Source organism: Diceros bicornis, chromosome 32 (assembly GCF_020826845.1).
Source record: "Diceros bicornis minor isolate mBicDic1 chromosome 32, mDicBic1.mat.cur, whole genome shotgun sequence".
NCBI lineage: Eukaryota > Metazoa > Chordata > Mammalia > Perissodactyla > Rhinocerotidae > Diceros > Diceros bicornis.
The window spans coordinates 25,769,334-25,797,069 of NC_080771.1; the positions used below are offsets into that span (position 1 = coordinate 25,769,334).

General features: G+C 57.4%; 2 protein-coding genes across 3 annotated transcripts in view; both read right to left on the reverse strand.

The window, feature by feature from the left end:
• The window catches only part of BCAR1 (BCAR1 scaffold protein, Cas family member), a 39,991-nt gene extending 20,205 nt beyond the window's left edge, over positions 1-19,786 (reverse strand). Inside the window, exon 1 of one of the 2 annotated variants that reach the window (XM_058528294.1) lies at positions 19,676-19,786. In XM_058528294.1, the coding sequence (XP_058384277.1) occupies positions 19,676-19,687 (12 nt within the window). In that variant the 5' untranslated portion in view covers positions 19,688-19,786. Of the gene's footprint in view, positions 1-6,188; positions 6,302-19,675 lie in introns of those variants that run through there. The other variant, XM_058528293.1, reaches the window with a different exon arrangement.
• TMEM231 (transmembrane protein 231) overlaps positions 1-27,736 on the reverse strand; it is a 231,719-nt gene that overhangs the window by 503 nt on the left and 203,480 nt on the right. The window lies entirely within an intron of this gene.

Sequence of the window (27,736 nt, forward strand, 5' to 3'; positions counted from 1 at the left end):
ACCCCCACCCAGAGCCCTAGACACAGTCTTTCCGCAGCCCAGCCCTTGAGTCCTGGGCACTGCTGGAGCCAGAGTGCTCCAGCTGGCCGAGTACCTGCCCCTTTGGGGCTCTAAGCCTCCCCACCTGCTCCCAAGAGACGTTCCTCCTCCTTTCTCTCTTGAGTCACTCAGCAGCAGCCAAGACCAGACCTGGGCCTGGCTCTCCCTCTGGGTGAGCCATGCTGGGTGACCTTGGGCAAGTCCTTTAGCCTCTTTGAGCATCCAGATGCCCTGGGCTAAGGTGACAGTCCTGGTTTCACAGGATGGTTCTTTTGTTTAACAAAAGATTCACCCAGCTCTTGCTCTCTGCCAGGTGCTGAGTCAGGCTCTGCAAGATGGTGTAGGCCTAGCTCGACCAGGCCCCTGCCCGCATGAGGCTTACATTCCAGCGGGAGAGGCAGACACCAAACAACTCGCTAGGACAGGGGAAAAAGCGGGGTGCCAAAAATAATGTGAGACAGGGCCACTGCACATAGGGTGGTCAGGGATGGCCTCCCCAAGGAGGTGACACTTCAGTTGACTAATGAAGAATGAAAACCAGGCAACCATGAAACAAGCTGGGGAAGAGCATGTGGGTAGAGGACCAGGCACGAGCCACAGCGCCCAAGCAGGGAGAGGCCGGAGGGGAGATCGGGTCGTGGCCCCCGAGCGGCAGGTAGGCCGGGGCCAGTCACACTGCAGGATGCCATGGAGTGATGCATGGAGAGCTCAGGTAATGTCATCCAAATGGTGACATCTCATGGCAGGATAAGCCCAGCTAGGGCAAAGCACGAGCACTCCTGCTCTGGACACGCTCCCAGGACCCAGTTCCTTGCCCCCAACTTGGAAGAGGGGCCAGCCCCCACAAAGCCTGGCTTTCCAGCCTCTCTCACTGCTGGGCCAATCAGCTGCTTCTCCCCAAGCTCGCAAAGGGGCACTGCTGTGACCTCTCAGAGGGGCACCCCACCAGGGCGCCACTGCAGTCCAGACAGCGGCTGCCAGCCATCTGTGTCTAAGGCCCCACAGAAACTGCTGCCTGACTTGCCTCAAGTCTCTAGCCACCTCATTTCTGCCTCTAGGAAACCTCCCGCTGTCCTCCTTTATGACATGACTCTGGTGTCACCCCTCCAGGAAGGCTTCTGTGCCCCTCCTAGGGCGCCCACTCCCCGTTGCTCCCACCTCAAAGTGCTGACCTACACGTCTTGTTACTGCCTACTTCATGCCCCCCAACCTGAGCATCCAGGACAGGAGGGGCCTGTCTCCTCCAGCATGGAATCTCTGGGCATACACGCACCAGGCCTGGTCCAGAATGGGCACCGGGCATGTGGCTGCTGAAGGGGTGGGCTCAGGCAGAAGCCCTCCTTGTGCAAGGTGGTGTCCTGCCCTCCCTGGGAGCAGCATAGCCACGCCGGAGGAAGCCAGGAAGACCTTTGGGGGCTTGCTGACCCCAGAGGGAGGGGGCAAAGGAGATCCCCCCCAGCCCGATGCTAACACTCCCCAGGCAGTGGCCTGCCAGCCAGGGCCGCTCAGAACAACACCCTGGTTGTTGCACATGGGAGCCAACAGGGCTGCCCCCCGGCCCTGCCTGGCTCTGAGAATGGCCCTCATTGTGTCCCAGGGCCCTCTGGGCGCCAGACCCACAACAGCCAGGCGGGCCCTCGGACGTGGAGCAGCCGGGCCTTGGCCACCAATGGGCACGCATCTGGGAGAACCGCAGCCCTCTGACGGGTATTTGAGTCTCCCCCTTGGCTCCGCCGGCTCTGGGTATCCCTAAACCCCGACTCTGGGGGAGGGTGCTACCTGGTGGCTGGGAATGGTGAGGGGAGAGACATGATCAACAGGTTCACAACGGTAACAACAATGACAAGTGCTGACTGTGTCAGAGGCAGGGCTCTGTCACTTACTTCAACCGTCTCTTTTTTTTTTTTTTTTTTTTTTTGTGAGGAGATCAGCCCTGAGCTAACATCCGCCAATCCTCCTCTTTTTTTGCTGAGGAAGACGGCCCTGAGCTAACATCGGTGCCTATCTTCCTCCACTTTATATGGGACGCCGCCACAGCATGGCTTACCAAGCAGTGCATCGGTGCGCGCCCGGGATCCGAACCAGCGAACCCCGGGCCGCTGCAGCAGAGCGCGCGCACTTAACCGCTTGCGCCACCGGGCCGGCCCCACAACCGTCTCTTTTAATCCTATGGGGCACGATGACTACCTCCATCTTACAGACGTGGAACCTGAGGGTGCAGAACAGTTACCTGACTTGCCAGGGTCACAGTCAGGAAGCAGCAGAGGCAGATCTGGAAGGCTCCTGCTTAGGTTCATGGAAGCCAGGAGTGGAAACTTCACAGGCCGTTTCCATCTCTCCTTGTCCCCCACCCCAACACACACCCACACCCCAGCCCCAAACACAGAGCATCACACACAGCAGTCATTGGAGAAACACTAGTTTCCTTCATCCCAGAGCCATCTCAAACTCGGGCCAAGTTTATTTCTGGGGTATTCTGTTTTCTTGTCCCAAGGAGCCCCCGGTGGTCAATGGACACAGGCCCAGTGTATGTGTGCTCAACTGGCAGTCTGCACCCACAATGCCTGCTCACTTGTGCCCCAGGAGTACCCCTGAGGGTTAGCAGCCCCGGGGCCCACTGGCCAGGGTCCTGGCCATCCCCTCACCCTGCCTCACAGGCTCCGGTGGGCCTCTGAGGGCAGCACCTCTGCCCTGCCCACACATCCCCATGCCCTCATCCTGGGCAGAACTCCAGGATCAGCCAGCATTAGCATCACTAATACTCCCAGGGACAACTGAGTGGCCAGGGTCTGGGCTTAAGGCCTCAGTGCTCAGCTGGCAGGGAGCAAGAGCATGGGCGAGGCCCCCATTCCAGAGCCACCCCAGGAGTGTCTGAGGATCAGAGGACAGAGCAGGGGCCCCATGCTTGACACTCAACAGCCAGAGGACAAGTCTGTAGAATGAAGGACTAAAAACCCATCTGTGGTGGCCACTGCCAGTAGCTCCCTCAAACAAGCAAAAGCCATGGCCCAGCCTTGGCTGCAGCAGCAATAGCAGATGCCTTTGTATCCAGGGCCAGCTTGGGGCCAGAAGCAGGCCCCTGCCCCAACCCCTGCCAGGGCATCCCAAGTACTGTCCCTGGGAGGCTGGGCAAAGGAGGAGAGGTGGCATGGGGAGGGGCCTCCTGCTGTAGGACATGGCATCTGCAGCCCCCAACACACCACGGATGGTGGGAACAGGCAGGCCTGGGGCCAGAGCACCAAGGAACCCGTGTGGGCAGTGTGAGGGCAGAACTCTCTGCTCTCTAGCCCATTCCAGGTGCTGGCAGCTTGGGAATGGTCCCCAACCCCCTGAGAACGCTCACCACCGCCACCCAGCCCGGAGAATCAACCCAGGTTGGGGAATTGACCCAGAATGGCAGCCCCCAGACCCGCGTGCTTGACCACCCATCACTCTCCTCTTCTGTCCCTGGGCCCTGCTGGGACGATTTGTAAGATTCTCCAGTGGACTGGCTCATTCACTCTCTGGATTTGGTCTCTTGGCAGAGGCTGACCTTTACTTCAGGGACAGCACCAAGCCCAGAATAGGGGTCATCCCCCTGCCCCAGATTTGTCATCATGGAGGAGCAGAGGCAGAAAAGGGCCCAGGTGGGACAGCAGGGACTTCACTCCTTACAAGGCCTTGGTTTCTCCACCTTGACATCTAAAGCCCCCTACAGCTCTGCCACTCTCCAATCCTAAATAACTTGCAGCAGCCCTAAAGCAGCACCATCTGCCTGAGCAGAAATGGAGGGAGACACAATGGCACAAAAAGTGGGGTTCTCAAGATCAAAAAAAGTACCAAACCCCTGATTTCCGGGATGCACAATGGAGATGGGACCCTGCCCCTCCACGCTCTGAGCTGCTTCCACCCCAGGCCAGTACTTTGCCCCATTCCTCACTTAGAGGTGGAAAGGAGTTAGGGCAGCAAGACAGAGGAGGAGCCAGAGCCCTTCCCCAGTGCTAGAGGTCCAGAAGAGGGGGCTGACAGAGGGCCCAGCCCCACCCCCTTGGAGGAAGACCACCCTGCAGCCCCTTATTTGGGGGACCTAAGGATCCAGAGAAGGAGGAACTTGCTCAATGTCTTTGCTGGAGAAGCATCCCTATCATTCCTATCCTACACCCCACCCTCCAAGTCTGACTCCAACACTGCCCCTCAGCCCTCCAAGAAGCCTCCTGGGGAGCATATCTCACCTGCTGGCTGGTTCTGTTGTGGGCTCCTGGGGGTAGGGGAGGGAGTTCTCCAGGCCCCAGAGAAAAGGGTGATGGGACCTCCTAAAAAAACAGTGGATGCTAGGAGGGGGCACAAAGGCACAGCCCTGGAGCCAGAGGGACCCTACCCAGTAGAGCGTGACAGCACCCCAAGGACCAGAGCACCCCCAATCCGGGGGGGGGCACATGTGAAGCAGAGCATGGGGCCACACCAGGAGACTAAGTTCTAGATCCAGTTCTGTGAGCATAAGTACCTGTCTCTCGCTGTGCTTCAGTCTCCTCATATGTACCATCCGTATGACTGGTGGGGAGAGTGGCTGTCACAAGCACTTTCCAGCTCAAACAGGAGGCCCTAGTGGCACTGCCCTTACTTCAATCCCTTGCCCAGGCCTGGGGAGATGGTGCCAGCCCACAGCGCTCACGCCCTACTCAGCACAGTCATGGCCAGAGGCTCCAGTTCTCCTCCCAGAGCCCAGAATGACCGTCCTGGCAGAACCTTGAGCTGCCCTGCCCTGCCTCTATCCAGCTCCCACTGGGTTCCTTCCTTGCCCAGGGCAAGCGGTGGTGCGTGCTAGCGCCAGGAAGGCATGCCAGCAGCTCCTCCCGGACCTCCCTTACCAGCAGGCTCCACCTGCGCCTGGGCCCTGCTCCTGCTCCTCCCGGCCCCCAGCACACACCCTCTCTTCTAGGCCTGTCAGCCCTGCCATCTCTCCACCCCACCATCAGCGCCCCACCCAGGAAAGGAAACCGTCACCAGAGGGCATGTCCCCTAGCCCAGGGGGATGAGGACCATCTCCCGGCCTAGCTGAAACCTGCAAGAAAGCAAGGAAGCCACAGCAAACCTGGAGAGTGCCTCCCAGCCTCGACTCTTCTTCACGGTAAGGGTGCAGGAAAGGAAACTCCGTGTTCTCAAGACGCAGCCGCTGCCCCTAGTGTGGGATCCGAGACTCCAACATCTCCTCAGGCTCTGACCCGCCCACAATCCCCAACCATCCCCAGCCCTCAGCAAATATCAGCTTCTCCAGCTCTCTCCACCGAGGCCCTGGGCTCTGCCTCGCGCAGCAGCAGCAATGCGGAGCAGGGAGCCCAGGCTGCGGACACTGGAGCGGCAGCCCTGCCCCTACTCCAGCTCCGCGCGGTGCCGCCATGGACTCCCGCCGCCAGAATCCGGCTCCTACCGCCGTTTCTGCAACCAGGGTAGGTAAAGGCTGAGAGGCGCCTGCCCCCGGTCCGGGAATCCAGCGCGGGCGGGCCGGGAGTGAATCATTAACCGGCCCGGGACTGGCGCTCCCGCTGCGCTGACATCTCGGCGGACGCCACACACTTGCTCGCCCAGCCCTCAACTCCTGGCCTAGGGGCGGGGGCAGCCCCCACTCCAAAACACACAAATGGACCGATGGATCGACCACCACTCCGCTTCCTGGAAGTTCACGCCTCCTGGAAGTTCACAGTCCGGGGACCTCGGACCCCTCTCAGTAGCTGAGGAAACTGAGACTCCGGGGCAGGACTCGCAGGCCCAAGGTCACCCAGCAGACGGCGGCCGGCAGGGGGAGAGCGGGCTTCCCGCCAGCAACTTTCCCGGATCCAGGAACTTTCCTGCCGGCCAGAGGCCCCTGAGTCCGGCCCTTCCAACTCAGCCCGGGGCGCGCAGGCTCTGGGATCCTCCGCAGTCCTCGCCTCCGGACGCCCGGGCCAGGGCGGGAGGGGGGTTCCAGGACCTCGGACCCCGGCCGGTCGCGCCCCCGCGGAGGCTCCAGTGGCCAGTGGTTCCCAGGACCCGCAGGTCCGGCAGGAAATGCCACTTGCTTAACTCTCTCCCGCCTGGCCCACCCCGGGCGCCGGCAGGGCAGCCGCCTCGAAGCCGGTACGCGGACCCCGCCCGGCCGCCCGAGCGGACCCGGGCCCGCCTGTCACACTCACCAGGTAGTTCATCGTGCCCGGCCCGGGGGTCCCAGCTCCCCGCAGGGGCGCACACGCAGCTGCCTGCGCCGCGCGCTCTCGGGGCCCCGAGCACGCCCAAGCCGCCCCGGTCCCGGTCCGGCCGCCTCAGCCCCACGCCTGCCACTGCCGCCACCCGCCACCGTCGCCGCCCGCAGCCGGGCCCCCCCGCCCCGCGCTCCGCCCGCCGCCGCGGTCCGGCCCGGCTCCCGGCATGCCCGGCCGCGCGCGCCCATTGGCCGCCGCGGCTCCCCATGCAAATGAGCCGCTGGCCCGGGGAGCGCGGGCAGGCGGGCACGCGCCGTCCACTTGGACCGCCCCTCCCTCCCCCACCCCACCCCCAACACCCCCAGCACCAAGCTCTAGGCGCCAGCCTGATGCCAGGCTTCGAGCCCAGTATGCGGGATATCTCCTTTTCTCCAAATGCACGTCCCAGCCCTCCACCATGGGCGAGAATGCGCCCCTCCTCAAAGGCCTAAGCCAACGCCCCCTCTTCTGGGAAGACTGCCGGGATTGCACTCCTCCTTCAGCCCCACAGAGGCCCGGGCCTCGAGTTGACTTCTGCCTTCCCTGCCCACCAACCCCCAGGGGTTCTGCGGGTGAGCAGCCGTCTGACTCAAATCTGAATCTGCAGGGAAGAGGCATGCCCTAGCCGGCAAAAGGCTAATTATAAGGACCACCACATCGACTCCGGTCGAGCCTACCGTGTAAGAGCCCGGGGAAATGAAGATTCGAGGCAGGGATGTTGGGGACTCCAACTGGTCGCCATAATCCAGGGGACGCAGAGCAGGGGCTCATCCTATTCTACCAGACATGTGCCCAGTGGCTCCAGGCCACCGAAGGACAAGGGGCTCGCCGGCTTCTACCCTTCACTGAATTGAATCCAGCCTCTCTGAAGCATCCCCCATGGTCTCCCTTCTGCCCTATGAGCTCTGCGCCTCCCCACAATCCCTCAGTCAGCCCCTTCCAGGCCTAACACCTGTGCCCACTCCCCAACAACTCCTCTGTTTCAGAGACATGGGTGGGGGAGGTGATAGCGGGCACTGAGGGGGAAGGAAGAACCACCACAGGGAGACTGAGGGGAGAGCACCTTGGTTCTCCTGAGTCCCCCTGCCCTAGGCTGCAGGTCAGTGACTATCACCCCATACAGCAGAACCAGGGTGTGCCAGAGTCCTTGAGCATGGCCCAGGCTTGCAAGTGGTCTGCAGTGAGATCTAGGATGGAACCTGCTCCAGAATGGGACAGTTTGGTGCCTCATCTCTGGGATCCTCAGACAGTCACTATCCTGGGCCACTTGCTGAGCATGTGGACACCATCAGGCAGCTTGCAATGCCAGGGAAGCAGTGGGGCAGACCCAGCTTCGCCCAGCAGAGACCCCTCAGGCATGGCCTATAAAACACACACAAGCCCAGGGGTCAGCCCGGTGGCGCAAGCGGTTAAGTGCGCGCGCTCCGCTGCGGCGGCTCATGGTTCGCTGGTTTGGATACCCGGCGCACAGCAACACATCACTTGGCAAGCCATGCTGTGGCGGCATCCCATGTAAAGTGGAAGAAGATGGGTATGGATGTTAGCCCAGGGCCAGTCTTCTTCAGCGAAAAAAAAAAAAAGAGGATTGGCAGATGTTAGCACAGGGCTGATCTTCCTCACACACAAAAAAAGAAAAAAACACACACAAGCCCAAGGTGGACCCCTCCACCTGACAACCAGGACTCAGCCGACTCAGTCCCTAGCCAGGTGTGCCACCTCAGGCAGGCCCTCTCCCATCTGTAAAACGAAGGGGCTGGACTAGGGCAGCCCGACTGGTTATAGGTCCCCTGGAGAGCTTGTTAAAAACCTGATTTCTGAGTCCTACCCCTCCAGGAAAAACTGGGTATGGGGGACCTGGACATCTGCATTTCCTCAAAGCTTTCCGGGGAACCACTGGACACAGCTCACAGCATAGGGGTGGGTAAGGAGCAGTGGGATTTGGACACAGTGTGACCCACAGTCCCCAAGAAGGAATGGGACAACTAGCTGCCACCCTATGCCCTCCCCAAGACTGGCCCCCTTGTCACTCTCAAAACCTGTCACCTTCCCCACAGAAGAGGAGCCAGCTCTCAGTGAAACACTACCTAGGGCATCCCCTCCTGCCTGTTCCCAATAGCTGTGCCCCAAACTCAGGTAGGAAGCTGTGGGCCTGGCCCCTCCTAAACCCTGACCCTGTCCTCAGCCTGGCACGCACCCCAGGCTCCAAGGGAACAGATCGAAACCAGCTGGGTCATGTATGAGTATCTGTCTGTCTGTGCTGGGGGCTGGAGGGCGTCCTCAGGTTTTCCCTGGGTCTCCACTCCTGTGGGGAGAGGGGTGGGGACCAGGCCTCACAGCTAGGCAGTGCCCTGCTGGCAGGGCTCTAGGCAGAAGGTCTCTGCAGGGATGGGCGGGGACACAAAAGGCCTGGCCCTCAACAGGTTGGCCCTATTCCCTCTTAGCTGGCCTTGAGAAACAGGAGGCGGCTGGCTGGGACCAAGGGAATGGGAGACCCTCCTGTTTCTCCCGCTGGATTAAAGCACCCTGGGGGCGGGGCTGCTTGTGTGGGCGGGCAGGCGGGGGAGGGGAACCCAGATCAGGCAAAGGCATTTCAAAAATTTGCTCCTTTCCCACTTAAACTCCCTTCCCCCCCCAAGCCTGTGCCTTCCAGAATGGCATTTCCGCTTTGTAATCAAGGCCCCAGGATCTGTGCCCCACTGTGCTGGAAGGGGGGATAGTTGGAGGGGAAGAGGAACGCCCCCTCCTAGGGTGGATATGGGAGGGGCACCCACTAGGCAGGCTCTGGCTGGGGTATATAGGGGAGTGGGGTGTATAGGGGAGCAGAGTGTATGCAGACCAGAGTGTATCGGTGTGTGGGGGGGCAGCGCCGCGCACTCATTTCACGACCACAGTGATCCTGCAAAACAGGCTTCATGATTAGCCCCATTTTACAGATGAAGAGGGTGAGAACCAGTTTACAGACACTTGCCCCATCCCACAGACTCCCAGCCACAGAAGGGACAGAGCAGGCGGCTGGGGAAGGGACAGTGGAGCTGCTGGACCACAATCCACCCTGACTGCCCTGTGCACCTTCAGCACAGGGCAGGAAGTGGAGTCCAGGACAGGGGCACTCGGGCTTGGAAAGCCAAAGAGCCTATCACACTCAGAGACCTCAAAGAACAGGCAGCTGAGACCCAAGCACCCCCTAAACATAACTGAGTTCAGATCTGGGGCACCCCCAGCCCCACACTGAGGTTCAACCCCACACGGGGTGCAGGGGAATGTGCGGGCAAGAAGGAGAGAGGCCATTGATGAGGATGAGCCTGGAGAAGGTATTGCAGGATGGAGAGGGCAGGAGCACTGCCCAAGCGCCAGCACTCTCCCAGACCACTGTCAGTTACCCCCAGGAGCGGCCTGGCACCTCCAGCCAGGCTGAGGATGAGCTCACAGGCTGGTGGGGCATGTCACCAACCCCTCCCCTGAGGCCTGGAGTAGCTGTCTGTGCAGGGAACATGGGGGGCCCAGCACACGGGGACACTGGTTCCCATCTGTCCATTCAGTGTGCACTGGGGTGAAGGCTGCTGCCAGACCCTAAGTGGGTAGACGAGCTTGGGAGCTGGCTCCCATTCTCTGGGCTTTTTGAGTCTAATGCTTCAGGTCAGACCCACTGCACGGAAAAACTATTCTTGCTTCAGGCCCAACAATGTCTACTGCAGCATTTATAACAGCAAAAGCGGGGTACATAACCTAAATGCCCAGCTCTAGGGGACTGGTTAGGCAAACCACAGCCTCTCAATGGAGCACTGTGCAGCTATTAAGATGGCCACTTTCAGAGACCAAAATCATGCAAGAACATGTTGATGACCATGGGAAGTGAAAAGAGCAGGCTAAAATGGCTTGCGCAGTGTGACTGCAGGCAGCCCCTCTCTCCTCCTAAAGCCTCAGCTTTCCCAGCAGCACAAGAGGATGGCTGGATGGGTCAGCTGACAGCTGGCCGGCTCTGGGAGCAGCAGCAGGAAAGGATTTCCTGAGGCCGGAGGTGAGCGCTGCCAGCCCCAGGGACAGGAAGAAGTGATGTATCTGGAGGGCCGGAGGAGTTGACGCCTTCCCCTTGGGCTGGCCACTCACGCTGGCAAGCTCAAAACCCGCCTGTGAGCTGGAGCCAGTCCTGCCTGGGCGAGGGTGTGGGGACCCCTGTGGATGGCCTGGAGAAGAGGTGAGCCTGGCTGCATCAAGAACTGCTGTCACACAGAGGCCAGATGCCCCCACACCTGACGTCAGTCGGTCCTCACTGCCGCCTGAGGACCAGGGCGGAACTACCACTACCCAGGGGCTCAGAGAGGGGCAATGCTTTGCCAGGTCACACTGCCAGGTAGTGGCAGAGCTACAACCCATCCCACCCACCCAGCTACTGAAGCATGTCCCCACGGAAAAGCACTCAGGTGACCCCAGACCAAGCAGTGTGCACTCGTAGGGCAGGTCTTGGAGCTGTCAGCCATAAAGAGCCATCCTCTCCGAAGGTGGAGTGACCAATGGGGCAGTTCATTTGTCATTACAGTGGTGACTGACTGGGGAGGTGGACGGGCCACACAGCCTGCAGCCAAATCCCTCCCCAGTCACCTCCTCCCGGGGCAGGGAAGCTCTAGTCCTCAGCCTACCATCCCTTCAGCAGCCCCCCAGGCCTGTCCCCAGAAACCTGGGTGCAAGGGCAGGGCCAGGACCACAGGTGTGGGCGTGGAGCTACCAGGTGCAGGAACATAGCCAGGGGTAGGGGAAGGGGTGCAGGCAGAGGGGACTGGCCTCCCAGATTCAGGCCTGGATCACCAGCAAATCCAGTACCCCCCATCTTCCCGCAGCTACTCCCACTCCAGCTCCTTCAAGGAACAAGAGCAGCACACTCTCCTAATTCTTTTTTTTTTTTGGTGAGGAAGATCAGCCCTGAGCTAACATCGGTGCTAATCCTCCTCTTTTTGCTGAGGAAGACGGGCTCTGAGCTAACATCTATTCCCATCCTCCTCCTTTTTTTTTTTTTTTCCTTCCCCAAAGCCCCAGTAGATTTGTACGTCATAGTTGCACATCCTTCTAGTTGCTGTATGTGGGACGCGGCCTCAGCATGGCCGGAGAAACAGTGCGTCGGTGCGCGCCCGGGATCCGAACCCTGGCTGCCAGTAGCGCAGCGCGCGCACTTAACCGCTAAGCCACGGGGCCGGCCCCTCTCCTAATTCTTTTAAGTGCTATTCTAATTTGAAAATTAAAGAGCAGCAGAGGCACCTGCAGCGAAGTGCCTGCTTCAGAGCAGGGCTCTGCTCACAGCAGGCCCAAGGCTGGAGTAGGGTGAGCCCAGCTGGGCCCCCCACCACTTCCCATAGGCTCTTCACCCCACCCCCGGGCGCTGACCCAGGTGCCTGAGTCCCCCTTCCTCTTCTGCACCCCCTCTTCCACCTCCCCATCTCCCTCTGAAAACCACCACTCTCCCAGCAGGGCACCCCTCTGAAAGCTGGCAGGCAGGTGGGGGCCTGGACCAACAACCAAGTGGCCCCCTGGGAGCACTAAGAAGGTTGGGGCCTAGGTGCACTTTGCCCTCCCTGCTGGCACTGGGACAGCACTCCCTGTATCCTCACCCCGAAGCAGCCTCTCAGCACTGCCTGGGGGAGGACTGGGGCTGGCAGAAGAAATGGGGGAAGGGGAAGAAAGGGGCTCAGTCCCAGCTGGAGGAGAGGGGGGAAGAGGAAGGAGGAGCACAGGACAAGTCCCTGTCCTCAGAGAGAAAGCATAGCTGCTGGTGGCCGCCCAGTTCCGGCTAACAGCCTGGGCAGGCAGGGACAAGGGTGTGGTCAAGAACCGCCCCAGCCATCCATCTGCTCTCACCTCTCCCCATGGCAACCAGCCCCAGCATATCAGGGCCGTCGGAGGGGGGGCGACTTCACATGCCATCTGCTGCCCACCCCAGGCCTGCTTCTGCAGAAGCACAGGTGCCTAGACCCACAGAGACACAAAGAGGGGCAGAACAGTGCTGCCTAGCCTCTCAGCTGTGGTCGGCAGGCCAGGGGGCGAGTGGGGTCACAGAAGAGGACTCCGGGGGCTCTGGGGGCAGTGGAGTGAGAATACAGGAAGGAGAGGATACAGAGAAGGCAGACCCACGGCAGCCACTGGGAAAGCACTACTTTTTCTCCCTCCTTGGATCACCTGGCATCCCACCTGAGCCGGCTCCAGCCTGCAAAGAAAGGCTCCATTTGCCCCAGGGAACCCAGGCCCAAGTCCTCGCCCAGGCTGAACCTACAAGCACAGGAGCACAGATCGTTAATGATTCCAGCTGGCATGGGACCCTCAGCCCACCACTGCACCTTTCAGAGCCTCGGTCTGTGCATCTGTTAAGTGTAACCGCCAGCAGCCACCCTGCTCACCCTCAGGCCTGAGACCGCAGGCACATGAAGGCTGCGCGCAGCACCACCCCGGCACACACCAGCCCCGTGCTGGGCACTAGGGCACTCCCTCAGGCCTGCACCCCCTGCACGAGTGCCCTCCACTCAGCCCTCCCTGCTCTCCCAGCCCCTGCTCAGGTGTCCTGAGCTTCCCGGAGCCCCTGAACCACAGGGGGAACAAAACCTCCTGAGACTCTGGGGTAAAATCTTTCCATGAAGCTCTGGTGCCCCCAGATCCACCAGCCAATGCTGGGGGGTAGGCAGGGTCTGCCCTTGGCTGGTCATAGTGGGTGGGGAGTGGCTGGTTCTGGGGTCTACCACTGTACTTATTACAGTGTGATGGTCAGTCCTTTGGCACCTGCCCACTGAGCAGCAGCTGGGTGCTGTACTAGGACACTGCTGTGAAAACGTGTCCATGTCGCAGGGAACTTAGACTCCAGGGTGTGTGCATGGAGGGGACACAAACTGACAAACACGGGAACATCTGTGGTGATAAGGGCTCTGAAGGAGAATAAAGCAGACAACAGAGGAATGGTGAGGGGCTATTTTATACCAGGTGCCTGGGGGGTCCTCTCTGAGGAAGTGGCATTTGAGCAGATGTGTGAATCTTTTGCTAAGGCTCATTATGCAGAAAAAAATAACAGTAAAGATTTGTAAAAAGCGCACAGGCCTGCCAACTCCCTTGGCGTGAAGAGGGAGCACAGAGGTGTTAGGGACACAGAGGGTGGCTCTCAAGCAACAACCCCCCACCCCCGGCTTCTTGAGTGGTGGGGTGTCTGCCAGGCTGGGAGCTCCCAGAGTTGAAGGGGGAGCAGCAAGGGGTGTCTGTGTGGTGGGGTGTCTTGAGGGGAGTAGGCAAAGAGGGGGAGCTCAAGAATCTATCTGGACCCAGGAGGGTGGAGGGATGCAATCAGCTTCCAGGACAGACTTCACGCTCTCCTACCTCCTGATCTCCTAGAAGTCTCTCCCCACCAGGACCTGTGGAGTGGACAGGGGTGTGGGGAGAAACACAGGGACTCAAAAACCTAAGACGCTTCACCTCCCGGCAACTCAGGAAGAGGGAATTCAAACCCTAGACATCTGGGCAGGGCTGTGAACAGGCAGGCGGGTGGTCACACCACTTTCGGAACAAGTATGTAACTTTGGGGGGTCCAGCATTTGGGGGACAGACAACTCTCTGGGCATGCCTCGAAGCACACATCATGGGAGATCAGGTTTTATAAACACTGAAATAGGGTATTACACCACCAGCACCAGCGCTCCAGTACTTAAAAATACACAGCATACAAACACTAGAGACAGAGACCCGTCAGTAGGAGAATGGATAACTACATACATTCACATTCATAAATGGAACACTACTCAGCATGGCCACGAAGAAAGAACTATTGATACATATCACGTGGATGAAAATCTCAACACCATTGTGCCGAATGAAAGAAGCCAGACCCCAAAGAGTACATGCTTCCACTTATACAACATTCAACAACAGGCGAAACTAAGCCAACGTGGGAGAAATCAGAATGTGGGCCACCTTACAGGGTGGGGGACACCTGACTACAAGGGACACTTGCAAACTTTCTGAGATAAGGGACACATTCATTATCTTGCCTTGATTGATGGTTACATGGGGTCTACACTAGTCAACTGTACACCTAACATCTGTCCATCTCACTATATGTAAAATCTGCCTCAACAAGAGAGTCTCAACTGGTAAAAATAAAACAAAGCACAGAGGAAAAAATACATGGCATTAGGAATACCAAAGATAGGTATTGTAATCCTAAACCCACTGTGTTACCCTTTTTGCCCTGCCTGGCAGGAAGCTTAAAGTTAAATGTGTATGCCTACCTTCCCCATACATTACATAGTTCTGGATCTTTTGATGATCCCAGACTATTTGTGTCTTTCACTATAAGCTGCTTCAAATCCTTCTTGGAAGTTGGTGGGGTTTGTTTGTTTGTTTGTTTGTTTATTTATTTATTTATTTATTTATTTATTTTCCCCCAAAGCCCCAGTAGATAGTTGTATGTTATAGTTGCACATCCTTCTAGTTGCTGTGTGTGGGAGGCGGCCTCAGCATGGCCGGAGAAGCGGTACGTCGGTGGGCGCCTGGGATCCGAACCTAGGCCGCCAGCAGCGGAGCGCACGCACTTAACCGCTAAGCCACGGGGCCGGCCCCGGAAGTTGGTGGGGTTTAAATAATAAATTAAAATTAGTGAAAAGCCCCCTCAGCCTCTAATCTCCCTTAGAGAAGGGATTATCTTAAGAGCCAAAACATGTGACCATCTCTCCTGCCAGAGCAGGCATCAACTGCCACTTCTACCAAGGTCCCCAATCTGTCCCCAGCTCTTTTTCTTTTTCTTGAAGAGAGGGAGACAATGGCCCAGCAAACAGGGACTAGGAGGGAGCCAAAGAAACAATGGGGATCAACTAGGATGCAGTCAAAGCAAACAGCTGTGGTCAAGGCAAGTCAAAGGCTGGGGAGGCAAGAGGACCACAGAGGGAGAAGGAGACAGGAGGGCAGGCACAGCTGACTGTAGGAAGCCCCATGCCCAGCCATGGGCAGTGGGGGTCAGCGGGTGCCACCCTCACAGCCTTGTGGCCCACCTGTCTCATCCACAGGCCTGAGCCCCCTCCATTAAGGTTCCGGGACCCGCCTCAGGGGTTCTCTCCTTCCACTGAGGGCCCTGCCCGTCCCCTGCTGACCAGGCTGCTGCAGACCACACCCGAGGACAGGCCTGCACTGCCTCAGTGGCTTCCACTACCTGCAACTCTGTACCCACTCCTGGGGGCACCCAGAGCAGAGCATCCACCCACACAGGGCACAGGGGGCCAGCTGGTGGCCCCACTAGAGGCCACTCTGTCAGTGGGGTGAGGACAAGTACCTGCCCATCCAAGGCTCAAGATGCAGGGGTCCCACAGGCAGGTCGGGGCAGGAGAGGGGCTGGGTCATCCCACCATTAAGGCCTTGGCGGGAACCACACTGACCACAAAGAAAGGGCCACTGGAGGCAGACTGGGCAGGCCACAGAGAATTGCCGGGGCAGGGGGCTGACCACCTCTCGCCAGGCTGGTTGTGCAGGAGCCAGGAATGGGTCTTGGCCACTGCATCAGCCAGCCGTAGCAGGATAAAGATAACAACCTCAACAACAGTGGCCGCTATGATTTATCAGCCTTACTAAGAGCTTTCTGCAACCCTCGCCAAGTTCTCACAAAACCCCAAGAGCTCGTACTGTTAACATCCCCATAACATAGACAAGGAAACAGGTTCAGAGAGGTCAGTAACTCGCTCAAGGTAGAGATGAGCCATCACCATGCGTTCTAGAGCCCTTGCCCTCGACCCACCAAACATGCTTCCCACCCCAAAGCAGTCTTTCTGGGAACCCCACTCAGGCCCCAAAAAGGCTTCCAAGACAGCAGCTCAGACGCCAGGCTCTCTGTATAGGGACACCGCCATGGGTCTGTGGGGGCTCCCCGGTGCTCCCGGGACCACATCCTCTGGAGGGCGGCCAGGGCAAGCTGGGGCAATGAGGTGGAGAGAGAGGGGCCAAGCAGGCCTGCACCGCCTGGGTCTACCCTGAGGAAGCCTGCAGTCTGGAAAGGGAGCCTGCCAGCAACCAAATAACCCACAATACACACACAGTCACACATGGGGGTCCCAGGGGGCTTCCCAGGGCCATGCCCTCTACCTGAGCACTTGAGGGTGAGCAGAAGTGACTGGAGATCACTTCCTGCACAAGGAGGGCCAGGCGGAGCCACGGCCCGGTGGGACAAGGGTATGTGGCGGGAGGAGTGTGCCAGGCACTTTGGGGACTGAACTAAGGACTTTGGACTTGGACATGGCCTCTTCCCACTGTCCTCTTTTGAGCCTGTTCTACCAGGCCTCAGCTGCCCAGAGCCTGGCTGCCCAGGCCGGCGGCGAGCCCAGGGCAGAGGCATCCAGCTCCCTGCCCAGCTCTCCTAGCACAACACTGGCTGGCACAGAGTCAGGCACAAAGTGGGCCCCGGGATGCTGGTGGAGGTTCACTCAGGCGCCACGCCTGGGCCACTGATCTCCATTGCCCACTGCTGGGGCTGTGCAGGGCTAGACTCACCCTGCTACAGAGCCCTGGGAAAGCTGCCTGGCCTCTCTGCACTCCCACTGCCTCATCTCCCAGGGGTGCCGAAGGGGTTACACAAACTCATGCTTGGAAAGCCACAAGAAGAGGGTCGGTCCCTCAGCGAGGTTGGCCTCTGTGGACGGCTCTACAGGCCACAGCCCCCACAATTAGAGAGACCACGCAGGGCGACGCTCACTTTCAGGCTTTGGATCCTGCCCAACTTGGTTCCCACCCTGGCTCCATCTCTCAGTGGCCATGCAACCCTGGCAAGACACAGGTCCTCCCTGAGGCTGTGACGTCCTGAGCCCAGTGCCTGGCACTCCACACACGTCAGCACCTTCACTCCTTGAAAGGACCCGTCCCTCACTCAATAAAGGAGCAGAGGAGGGGCTGGAATGGCTGTGCCCATTTCACAGACAGGAAACAAGAGGCAGGAACAGACAGCAAGGAACTTCTGGCCTGATAGTGCCAGGGGACAGCCAGCATTTGTCACTCCTAAACACAGATCATGCCAATGCCCACCAGGGGTCTGAAGTGGGTGGCACAGCCGTTTTCCTTTCGAATGCTTCCTGCCTGCCCAGAGAGAAGAGACAGGCCTGGGGCGCCAGATGGTCATGCCCAAGAGGAAGGCAGATGTCAGAGAACAGTCAGGAAGTGCGTCTCCAGGTGCTGCGTGAGCACTGCCCTCAGCTCAGGGTAGAGGAAGGAGCACTGAGCAGGGAGTCAGGAGGAGCCTGTGTGCCCTCCCCTCTCTGGGCCCAAGACCTCCTGTGAGACCAGCTGATCCCTGGAGGGTGCCCCTGTTCTAACACTCAGGAAGTCACTCCTGGCTCAACCTGGCCCATCCCAACCTCTTCTGTCCCCGCCATCACCTCCCATTCCATTCTGAAGTATCCTGTAATTTCTGTGGGCCAAAGTGCCTGCGTCAGCCCCATCCAGGAAAAGATTGCCCAAATGAACGGGTGTGCTTAAAACCCAATGTGTCCTGAGCACCATATGGGCAATCACCATTCTCGGTTCCAAGAGCAGGGCGTGGCGTGGAAGCCTCCAAGGGGCCTCACCACTCACCAGCACATGAAAGCAATTTTTCAAACATTTCACGGCTGCTCCAAAAATGAACTTCTCCTCCCAGCCCCATCAGCTCACACGCTGCCCAAGGTCTCAGGAGAGAGCCAGGATGATCTGACAGCCAGCCACGTAGGGGGCAGATGGTGAGACATCCCCACCCCCACCCCCTGCAGAATCACTGAGGGCTGTGGCTGCAGGTGGGAAGGTGGGCAGTGACTCGGAGCTGGCAATGGTGTGGACAGACCGAGCAGACATTGGCTGCAAGTCTCCACAGCAGTGCCTGTCTGTCCAAGTCACAGCCAGACCCTGGCCCTCCCGCCATCCCTCGCTTGTTACAGATGGGGCCACTGAGGCACACAGCCCAGGAAGGCTACCAAAGTCCTACAAGGCAAGGGGTCTGGTTGCCACCCCAGACTCCATGTCCAGATCTCTGCTGTGACTGGGGACAACCAAACCAATCAATGGCTGACCTCCCAAACTGAGGCCCGTCCAGGCTCTGATGTGGCCTCAGTCACATTCCCTGTTCACCACTGCCCTGGAGACCCAGGACCTCAAGCAGACTCAGGTGGTCCACCTTGTCCCTCCGGCCAGTGCCCACAGGGTCAGGGCAGGTCCTCGGGCCAGAAGAGATCCAGAGTTTTGCAATAAAGCAGAGCAGGAGAGAAGAAGGGGTTGGCAGGCATTTTCTGTCTTCTTTCTTTCTTTCTAAAGATGAGGCAATTATGCTCTGAACCAGAACAGATGGGGGGGTCACATCGGCACGGTCTGGAAGCCCTAATTTCTTCATCTGTAACTCTGCATTACCGCTTCTGGAGGCAGGCAGGAGCCGGGATCTTTAATTCCATAATAACAATGCTTCGCACTTACACAGCATCTCTCCTCCAGTAATCTCCACACACTCTATGGTGGTTAATTAAGAAGCCACTCACCCTGCCAGGAAGCCCCAACTGTCTGCTTCAACATAAGGATCAGGTTCCCTAGGTGAGGAGCAGTTCCAGAAACAAGGCCAGGTAGAGGGGCGCCCTGGCCCACCGCCCCTTGCTGTCAGAGGGAAAAGCCCCTAACTCAGCAGTGAAACAATGGCTAGAGGCCACAGCTTTCCAGCCTGCAGAGGGCGCCCCTCCCAGGCAGGATGCAGCGTTTCAGCCCCCACCTCAGTCTGTCCATCTGTAAAGCGGGCATTGACTGGGGCCTGGACCTGAGGCCTCCTGACAGGGGTAGCCAGGATCACTTGTTCCCCTCAGGAGGTGGGACCCAGATGCCTCCAGATGCTGGCCTAAGTGTGGAGCCAGGCCTGGGGGCTGCCCAAGCCTGCCTGCTGGGCCAGGCAGAGGGGGTGTTAGGTGAGAAGAGAAGCCCCCTGGCTAAGAAGCAGGGAGGGGCCAGGCCCGGCGCCCTGGGGTTCAGCGGCAGAGGAAAACTTCCCGAGAAAGTGAGTGCATCAGCCGTCCTGGGTGGGGGGGTCTTGGGGAGCAGCATAGACCTCTCCCCACTAGGCCTGGCCATCCTGGTGGGGGAGGAGGTCCTGAGGGACTACACGGACTCCTGCCTGGCCCAGCTATCCCAGGGGTTCCCCGGGGGCCAACAAAGAACCTGCCAACCCAGCCTTTCCGGGGGGCTCCCTGAGAGAACAGCACGGAGCCCAGCCCGACCCGACTCTCTAGGGAGAGGATGAAAAGAAAGGCAGGGGCAGAGAGGCCGGCTTGGGGGAGACGCCCCCACCTGCCCGCATCCCCGGCCCGAGAAGGCCCAGGTGGGGCGCCCCCCAGCCCGGGAGCCCCAGCGGCATTAGGCCTTCAGCGCGCGGCGCGAGGTCGCAGGCCCGGCCGGGGGCAGCAGACCCCGGGTCCCAGCCGGCGGTCGGTACTCACCGGCACAGACATCTTGGCCGCCGCTCCCGGGGCCCGGGCGGGCAGCGACGCCGGCAGGCTGGGGGCTCCGGTCCGCCGCGCAGCTCAGAGCCCCCGCGCGGGGTCCGGGGCTGTCCGGGTCCCCGCGGGCTCCCGCTGGCTCCCGGCGGCCGGACGGTCCGGCCGCTCCAGCCGCTCCAGCCCCCGCCGCGCATGCGCCGCCCCACGCCGCCCCTCCCCCTCCCGTCTCCTCCACCGGGGGCCGCGTTAAAGGCGAGGACCCTGGACCCCGGCAGTTTTCTGTCGGCCCAACGGGGCGAGGAGGCTCGGTCTACGCCCCTTACGCATCCTTCAAGGGCCACCTTGAGTCGCACCATCTCCTGTTCACCCAACCGGTTCTGGAGACCAGAACCCCTACCCCCCGCTTTGCCCAGCCCAGGGTGCTGGGAGCCTGCCCTGTGGTCCTGGCCGGGCTCCCAGTCCCTGTGTCTGAAGGCGATTGCAGGTCAGCCGAACACGGCTCCTAGGAACCCTTCCCACTCCCTGGCTGAAAGCCCAGAGACCCCCGGTACTCCCAACGCAGCCCTGCCCAGAGTTCCTCTGCCTGCTCTGCGCTCCCCCCACTGCCCCTCCCCCAGGGATAGGGAGCTCCCGACTCCCTGGGAACAGCCTGACTCATTGTCGGGTCACCCTGACAGTCAGAGATGGACTGGCTTTTAGGGAGGATCCTGTCTCCTGGTAACCCCCACTCATCGGCCCACCCACAACCAAGCCGTCCCTGTGCCAGGGGCCAGCCCTCAGACACTGGAAGACAGGCATTAGCCGCCAGAGCTTTCCTTTCCCAAGGTTAAATATCCCCAATTTCTTCAGCTGTTCCACATCTGACATGGTGTCCAGGCACCTTACCCACAGGCAGGGGGCACATACATGTGCGTCCTAATTTCCCCACCCCCCTGCTAGGTAGGCTTTGCTGTTCACATGTTACATTTAACAGACTAGCTCTGATATCCCTCAGCTACTAGAAGGCAGAACGCTGACCACTCTGTTCTGCTGCCCACCACATACAGGCTGTCCCTGCTCCCTGGGGGCCCTTCCTGGGCAAAGCCAGACAGGGGAAATGGCTGCTACTGCCCAGAGAGAATGAGTGAGCACCTAGACCAGGGTTCCAGGGGCCAGGGCAGTGGACACTGCTGCCCACCCAGAGGAAGAAAGACAGAGCCAGTTCCATGAGGCTGGCTGGCAGCAGCTGTGGCTAATGGTAGGGACCTGGGGGACAGACAGACAGCTCCAGCCCCCTAGGAAGTCTGTAGGGGCAGGTGCCCAGGGTGCAGGCTCTTTCACCTGCCAAGTGTGCAGTGCCAGGAGGCCTAAGGTGACTGAGCAGAAGGAGGAAGCAGTGACAGGTGCCAAGTGGGCTTCCCCAGAGACCCAGGTCTGGCCCCCAGCTCCCTAGCTCTCAAAATCTCCCATTTGCAGATCATCTTTTGGGGTTTTGGAGGCTTTCCAGTCTTCCTCCCCAAGAGGTAGGGTCCCTTGGTCTTTCTCCTGGCGGGTCCTGGGGAGAGTCCTAACAGCGGCCACCAGCAGTGAGAGGGGTACTAGATGTGCAAGAAAGGGGGAAATTGAGAGCTGCCATGAGGCCCAGGTCCTGGTTCTAGGACTGATGAGCTGGGGTCCCTCCCTGCTCCAACTGAGCAGCATTGCCCCCCTTTACCCCTTGAGTGGGGGTTCCCAATTGTGTACCTCACTTTCCCCAGCCCAGTGCTCGGCAAGGCATTGTTGGAGGGGGCAGGCAGGGCCACAGCAAGCAGAGGGGGGTCTGGGCCGACAGCTGCCACCTCCTCAAAGGGCGCTCTGTATGTGTCTGGCAGGCAGCCCTGCCCGTGCCCACCCGCCCGCATCCAGCTGGCACAGGGGCTCCTGAGCTGTGAGCAGCAGCTCAGCCTGGCACCCGGGCTCCCAGCCACACACGGCCGCTGCCCCAGAGGCCCCCACTGCCATGCTGGCCCCCTCCCTCACTAAGCCTGCCTCCTGGCACTCAGGCTCCTCCTCCCTCCTCTCCTACTTTGGCTGGATTCTTTTCGTCCACTGTTTCTGTCTTCTCTCCCATCGGCCCCATCTCTAGATGCTCCTGCCAGAACTGGTTGAACAGCGGGGAAAGACCCCTTCCACACTGCTGGGCACAGGGAAATGGAAACCCAGGGTAGGGGTGCAGCTGGGGCCATGACCTCCAAACCACCTAGTCCTTGCCTCCAACTGACCCCCAACAACTGCTTACGGCTGCTCACTCAGGGAGGGCATCACTAACTCATCTTTTAGTGCAGAAAGAAGGTTCCCTGGCCAGACCCTCACTTACTCTGATGCAGGGACCCAGGGCCTTGGGTATTGGGTTGGGGGCAGCCAGAGGAGCCCCGTCAGGGCACTGAGCGCCCTCCCCTGAACAAGTACCAGGTGTCTATGAAAGCAGCAGATGCTCCTCTCTCCTCTCACCACTTGCCTGCATCCCCTACTCTCCAGCAGGCAAATGATCCCAGGATGACTTACTCAGTCCTGCAGAGAACAGGCTCTGGGGGCCTCACGACTAGCAGTTCACACCAGAAGTAACAGCTGGGAGGCCTGAGCAGGCACCAGCCCCTGAGAGGGTCCTTGAGGGATGACCAGGGCCCCAGGGAGACAGGGGTTATTGTTGTCCCTGGCACTGGGAGGGAAGGGAATTTGGACATGGCCACAGAGTAAATCTGGGCAGAGACAAGCTTCACACCCAGTTCTCCAAACACTCAAGCCTGGCCTCTGTTCCCTGGGCCTTGCTGCATCTAGAGGGGCTGAGGCCTGGGAGGTGGCTTCTTCTCCTTCTGCCTCCCAGGGTAACTGGGGACCGCTCTGGCAGAGGGGCCCCTGGCCCAGGAGAATGCCCTGAGCCTTTGGAAGCACCTGTGGGCACTGTGTCATAATCCTACATTAGCATGGTGCATCTGTCACCATTGATGAACCAACATTGATACATCCTTATTAACTAATGTCCATACTCTACTCACATTGCCTTAGGTTTTCCCTACTGTCCTTTTTCTGTTCCAAGATCTCATCCAGAATCCCACATTACATTTAGGCATCACATCTCCCTAGGCTCCTCTGGGCTATGACAGTTTCTCAGACTTTCCTTGTTTTTGATGATCTTGACAGTTTTGAGGAGTACTGGTCAGGGATATTACAGGCTGTCCCTCAGTTGGGGTTTGTGCGATGTTTTTCTCATGGTTAGACTGCGGTTATGGTTTTTTAGGAAGAAGATCACAAAGGTAAAAGGCCCTTCTCATCACATCATATCAAGGATACATACTATCAACAGGACTTATCTCTGTTGATGTTGACCTTGATCACCTGGCTGAGACAGTGTTTGTCAGGTTTCTCCACTATCAACTTACTCTTTTTTCCCCCACTTTCTATACTGTACTCTTTGGAAGGAGTGGAGTTATGTTCCTCCTTGAGGATGGAATATCTATATAAATTATTTGGAATTCTTCTGTATGGGAAATTTGTCTCTTCTCCATTTATTTATTTATTCAATCATTTATTTATATTAGTATGAACTTGTGGATATTTATTTTGTAGTCTGGATTATAATCCAATACTACTTTATTTTCTTGCTCCAATTGTTCCTGCTTTGGCTGTTGGGAGTTCTTTCAGTTGGTGAATCAGATTTTTTCAAGAGCATCTAGAAATCTAGATTGTTTTATAAAATCTCTTGATTTTGAACCATTGACTGAGTAAGCCAAAACGAAATTCTTTTGCAGGCCAACCCCAGGCAGCTCTGGGCTCTGCAGTCAGACCTGGTTTGAATCCTGCTCTGCTCCTGGCAGCTGAATGATCTTGCACATGTGAGTTAACCTGCCAGGGTCTCGGTTTTCTCATCTGTGAATTGAGAGGGAAAACTCCCTGAGTGGTTGAAAGGATTCGGTTGAATGACTCAGGTAAAGTTCAGGGCACTAGAATCCTTGCTTATGAAACAGCAGGGGCCATCATTGCCACACACATGAGCCAGGTGTGGTTAAGCACCTCCCTCAGAGGGCAAGAACTGAGTTTGTTTCTGGAAGACCTAGAGGGAGACTTCACGGTTGGGGGTGGCTGACAGGACCCTGTGAGCTCTGGAGTGGATGAGCAAGGGAACTACCCACCCCAAGCCTGGTTTTCAACATGAGATTCAAGCTCTACTACTCTGTAGTAACACCATATTGACAGGTGGGGGAGTACCCAGAGCCAGATGTCCTGTCTTACTCATTCTAAAGTGTTAATGACTACCTCTCCCCAGGAAGGCAAGTCAGACTGGCAAGAGAGAGAAGCTCAGCTGAGTGGAGTGAATGGGGAACCCACTGACCTGCCAAGCTAGGCCTTGGTCCTGGCACTACTGCACGCTTACTTCATGACCTTAAATAAGCCCAGTTTCCAACATCCTTGAGGGTAATTTCACAGTCTCTTGAAGGTGGGTCCTGGGGGCTGGGGCAGGGCACCTCCCTGGCTGTCCCTCATGCACAGAACCTTGGGTATACTCTGCCTGGGGGGCATCTGCTTAGGGGAGGGAGTAATGTTCAGGTCATCAGGCTGCTGGGTGCAGAAGGAAACCATCGTCCCTTAGACAGTGGGGCTTCAGGACGTGGTGGCAGCGGGGAGATGCATTAATTTCTTATTGCTGCTGTAACAAATTACTACAAAATTAGTGGTGTAGAACAGCACAAATTGATCCTACAGTTCTGGAAGTCAGATATCCAAAATGAGTTGACAGGGCTGCAGTCCTTCTGGAGGCTCGAGGGGAGATTCCCTTTCCTTGCCTTTTTAAACTTCTAGAGGCCGCCTGCATTCTTTGGCCCGTTTTTGTGGCCCCACATCACTCTGACCTCTGCTTCCATCATCTCATCTCCTTCTCTGACTCTGGCACTCCTGACTCCCTCTTATAAGAACCTTGTGATGACACTGGACCCATTCAGATAATCCAAGAAAATCTCCCCATCTCATGATCTTTAATTTAATCATACCTGCAAAGCACTTCTTGCCTTGTAAGGTAACCTAGTCATAGATTCCGGGGATTCAGGCGTGTATAAGGGGGACCCCTGGCCCCCACAAACTGAACTTCCGCCATGGCTGAGTTTGGCCAACGCAGGAATCCTCTCACTCAGTTCAAGCAGCATCCCTCGCTGTTCGTGGGAATAGCTATAATGATGTGTGGCTCCAGCATGCAGTCTGGCAAGACGAGGCAAAAACTCCCAACAGGCACAGACCCTTTGACCCAGAAATTCCAGGAATTTACCCTAAACAATGCACTCACAAATGGCCAAAGACATACGTGCAAGGACGTGACTTGCAGCGTTCCTTATGATCAGGAAAACGTGGGAACGATTTAGTAATAAGCAGCAGTTAAACAAATCATGGAATATTCACACGACAGAATCCAATCCTGGGCGCTGCCACTAATGATATGGAATGACATGGGAATATGTTTACAATATACTGTTAAGTTAGGAAAACTAGGCTTCCAAATAATAGGTACAGTTGGATCCTATTTTCATAAAAAATCATATATTTATATTTATGTCATCTATTTACATTGGGAACAGTGTGGAAGGACAGATACTAAAATATCAGCTGTGGTTATCCTGGGGTGGGGGTAGGATTTTTTTCACCATTGTGTAATATTTAGGGAGGGCCTACTGGGACCTTAGTACTGTGTTGGTTAATAAATAGGGCTTTTTCTGTCTTCGTGGATTATAATCTCACAGGAGACTAATTGTTTGTTTTTTGGAGGAGGGGAGGAGGTTTTGGTGTAACTAAAATTATTTTCTCTATTTTCTAATGTTTCTCAAATGAACATTATTACTTGTGCAATTTGTTTTATAGTAAACACTTTTCAAAATTGTAGTAAAACATACATAACATGAAATTTACCATTTTAACTATTTTTAAGTGTACAGTTCAATGGCATGAAGTATATTTACAATGTTGTACAACCATCACCACTATCCCTTCCAGAACTTTCTCATCATCCCAAACAGAAACTTCGTCCCCATTAAAGAATTACTTCCCCTCTCCTCCTCCCCCTAGCCCCTGGCAACCATCATTCTACTTTCTGTCTCTGTGAATTTGCCTATTCTAGGTATCTCATGTAAGTGCAATCATACAATATTTATCCTTTTGTGTTTGGCTTATTGCACTTAGCAAAATGTTTTCAAGTGTAATTTTTTTTTCAAGAACACTTTTTGAGGGGAAAATGCAATTGCCAATTTCTAGGAAATGCAAGACATCCTGGACATATTCCTATGGACCCTCTGGGGCCTGGTGCAAGGATCTTTCCCAGGGTCAGACACCAAGTGAGGCTGGGGAGGGGGTGCAGCAGAATAGCGAACAGAAAAAGGCCCTGGACTCACACACCGATTCTCGCAGCCCCATCACCCTGGAGCAGGCAGGAGACACAGGGGAAGGGACTTGCCAGGGGCCCCCTGCCGAGCTAGGCAGAACCCGGGCTCCCACCTCAGCGTCCAGGGCCCTGGCCGATGGCCTCCTGGTCTTCTAGGATGTTTGTAAACACCCAGAGACCAGAGCCCCTTCCAGGAACAGGGCTGCGTACTTGGTCACTGTGACAAGTGGAATTTCACTCTCTGCTGGAAACAATCCCCAGGGCATTGTGTTTCTGAATCCAGGGATGAAGCCGCCTGGCTGAATAGTGTACATTCTCTAAATTATTAAAGAGCCCAAAGGAGCAGCTGCCACATTGGGGCCACCAGTGGGAGTCCCCAGAGCAGCAGTTCACGTTTTCAGTGAGGCAAGAACACCAGGCCCCCACCCCCATCAGCTGCTCTGCTGCCTGGAGGCCAAGGTTCTGCCCCAGGGGCGCTGGGAAATTCTCCCCACTCCCTGGGAGTGAGACTGACTCTTGTGAAAACAGGAAGGAACTTGCTGTAGGGAGCTGGGTCTGCACTTTGGCAAGAACCTGGGCTCCCTGTCACCTTTGACCTCCAGTGGCAGGGTGGGGCGACAGGTCTGGGCACCAGGCTGGCCTGGGTTCTGGTCCTACCCTGTGAGCTTCGGCATAGTATTTTTACTCTCTAAGCATGTTCTCATCCCATCTGTCAAATGGGGCTTAGTGAAGCATCCCACAACTCCAAGGAGCCCCATCCTTATTTTATTCTATGTGAAAACCCCCCACCGCCACCCCGAGAGTTGTGCAGTGCGGTGGCCCTGGTTCAAACGTCCTGGAAGGACTAGGATATAAGGCATATAAGGGATGGTGTGGCACCCTTCACATGGGAAGCATCAGTTAAATGCTGGGGCTGTCAGAATTGCTGACTCAAGTCTCTCCACCCTCCACCCACCAGCCTGCTGTTCCAAGGAGCTTTCTACTTCTCATGCTCCCCCAAGGCAGGAGACACCCACTCCCGAAGGATGGGGGATGGGGCCAAGGATGGGGGATGGGACTGAGCGGAGAGGAGGCTGATGCTGGAGGCTGGCCCAAATTCTGGCCTCGAAGATAACCTTGGGCAAGTTCTTTATACAAGGCCCTTGGGCTCAATGCTTGAGAGAAGGAATGTCTGGCAGAAGGTTCTAGAAAGACAAGGCTGCACATCCGGATGACAGACCGTGAGTGGGATGGAGTGATGTTCACCGTGGGACATCCCTCGAATGCCAGGCTAAGACCCAGAGACACAGTGACAGACCCAGATAGAGAAGCTGGACTTGTAGGCTCTGCTCTCCTGGCCTGCCTAGGATGGCAGAGGCTTCCTGGAAGAGGTAGCACTGAAACAGGAGCTTGAAGGATGAGCAAGAGTTCAGGGGGCCTGTGTAGGCAGCAAAGCCAGTGTGGAGAGTGGCTCCCCAAGAGGGTCCAGCAGCCTGAGCCCCACCTGCTCCTGGGGAGAGACAAACCAAGGTTTCAGAAAGCAGTACCCAGGGCCGGCCCTATGGCTTAGAGGTTAAGTGCGCGCTCTCTGATGCTGGCAGCCCGGGTTCAGATCCCAGGCGCGCACCAACACACTGCTTCTCCAGCCATGCTGAGGCCGCGTCCCACATACAGCAACTAGAAGGATGTGCAGCTATAACATA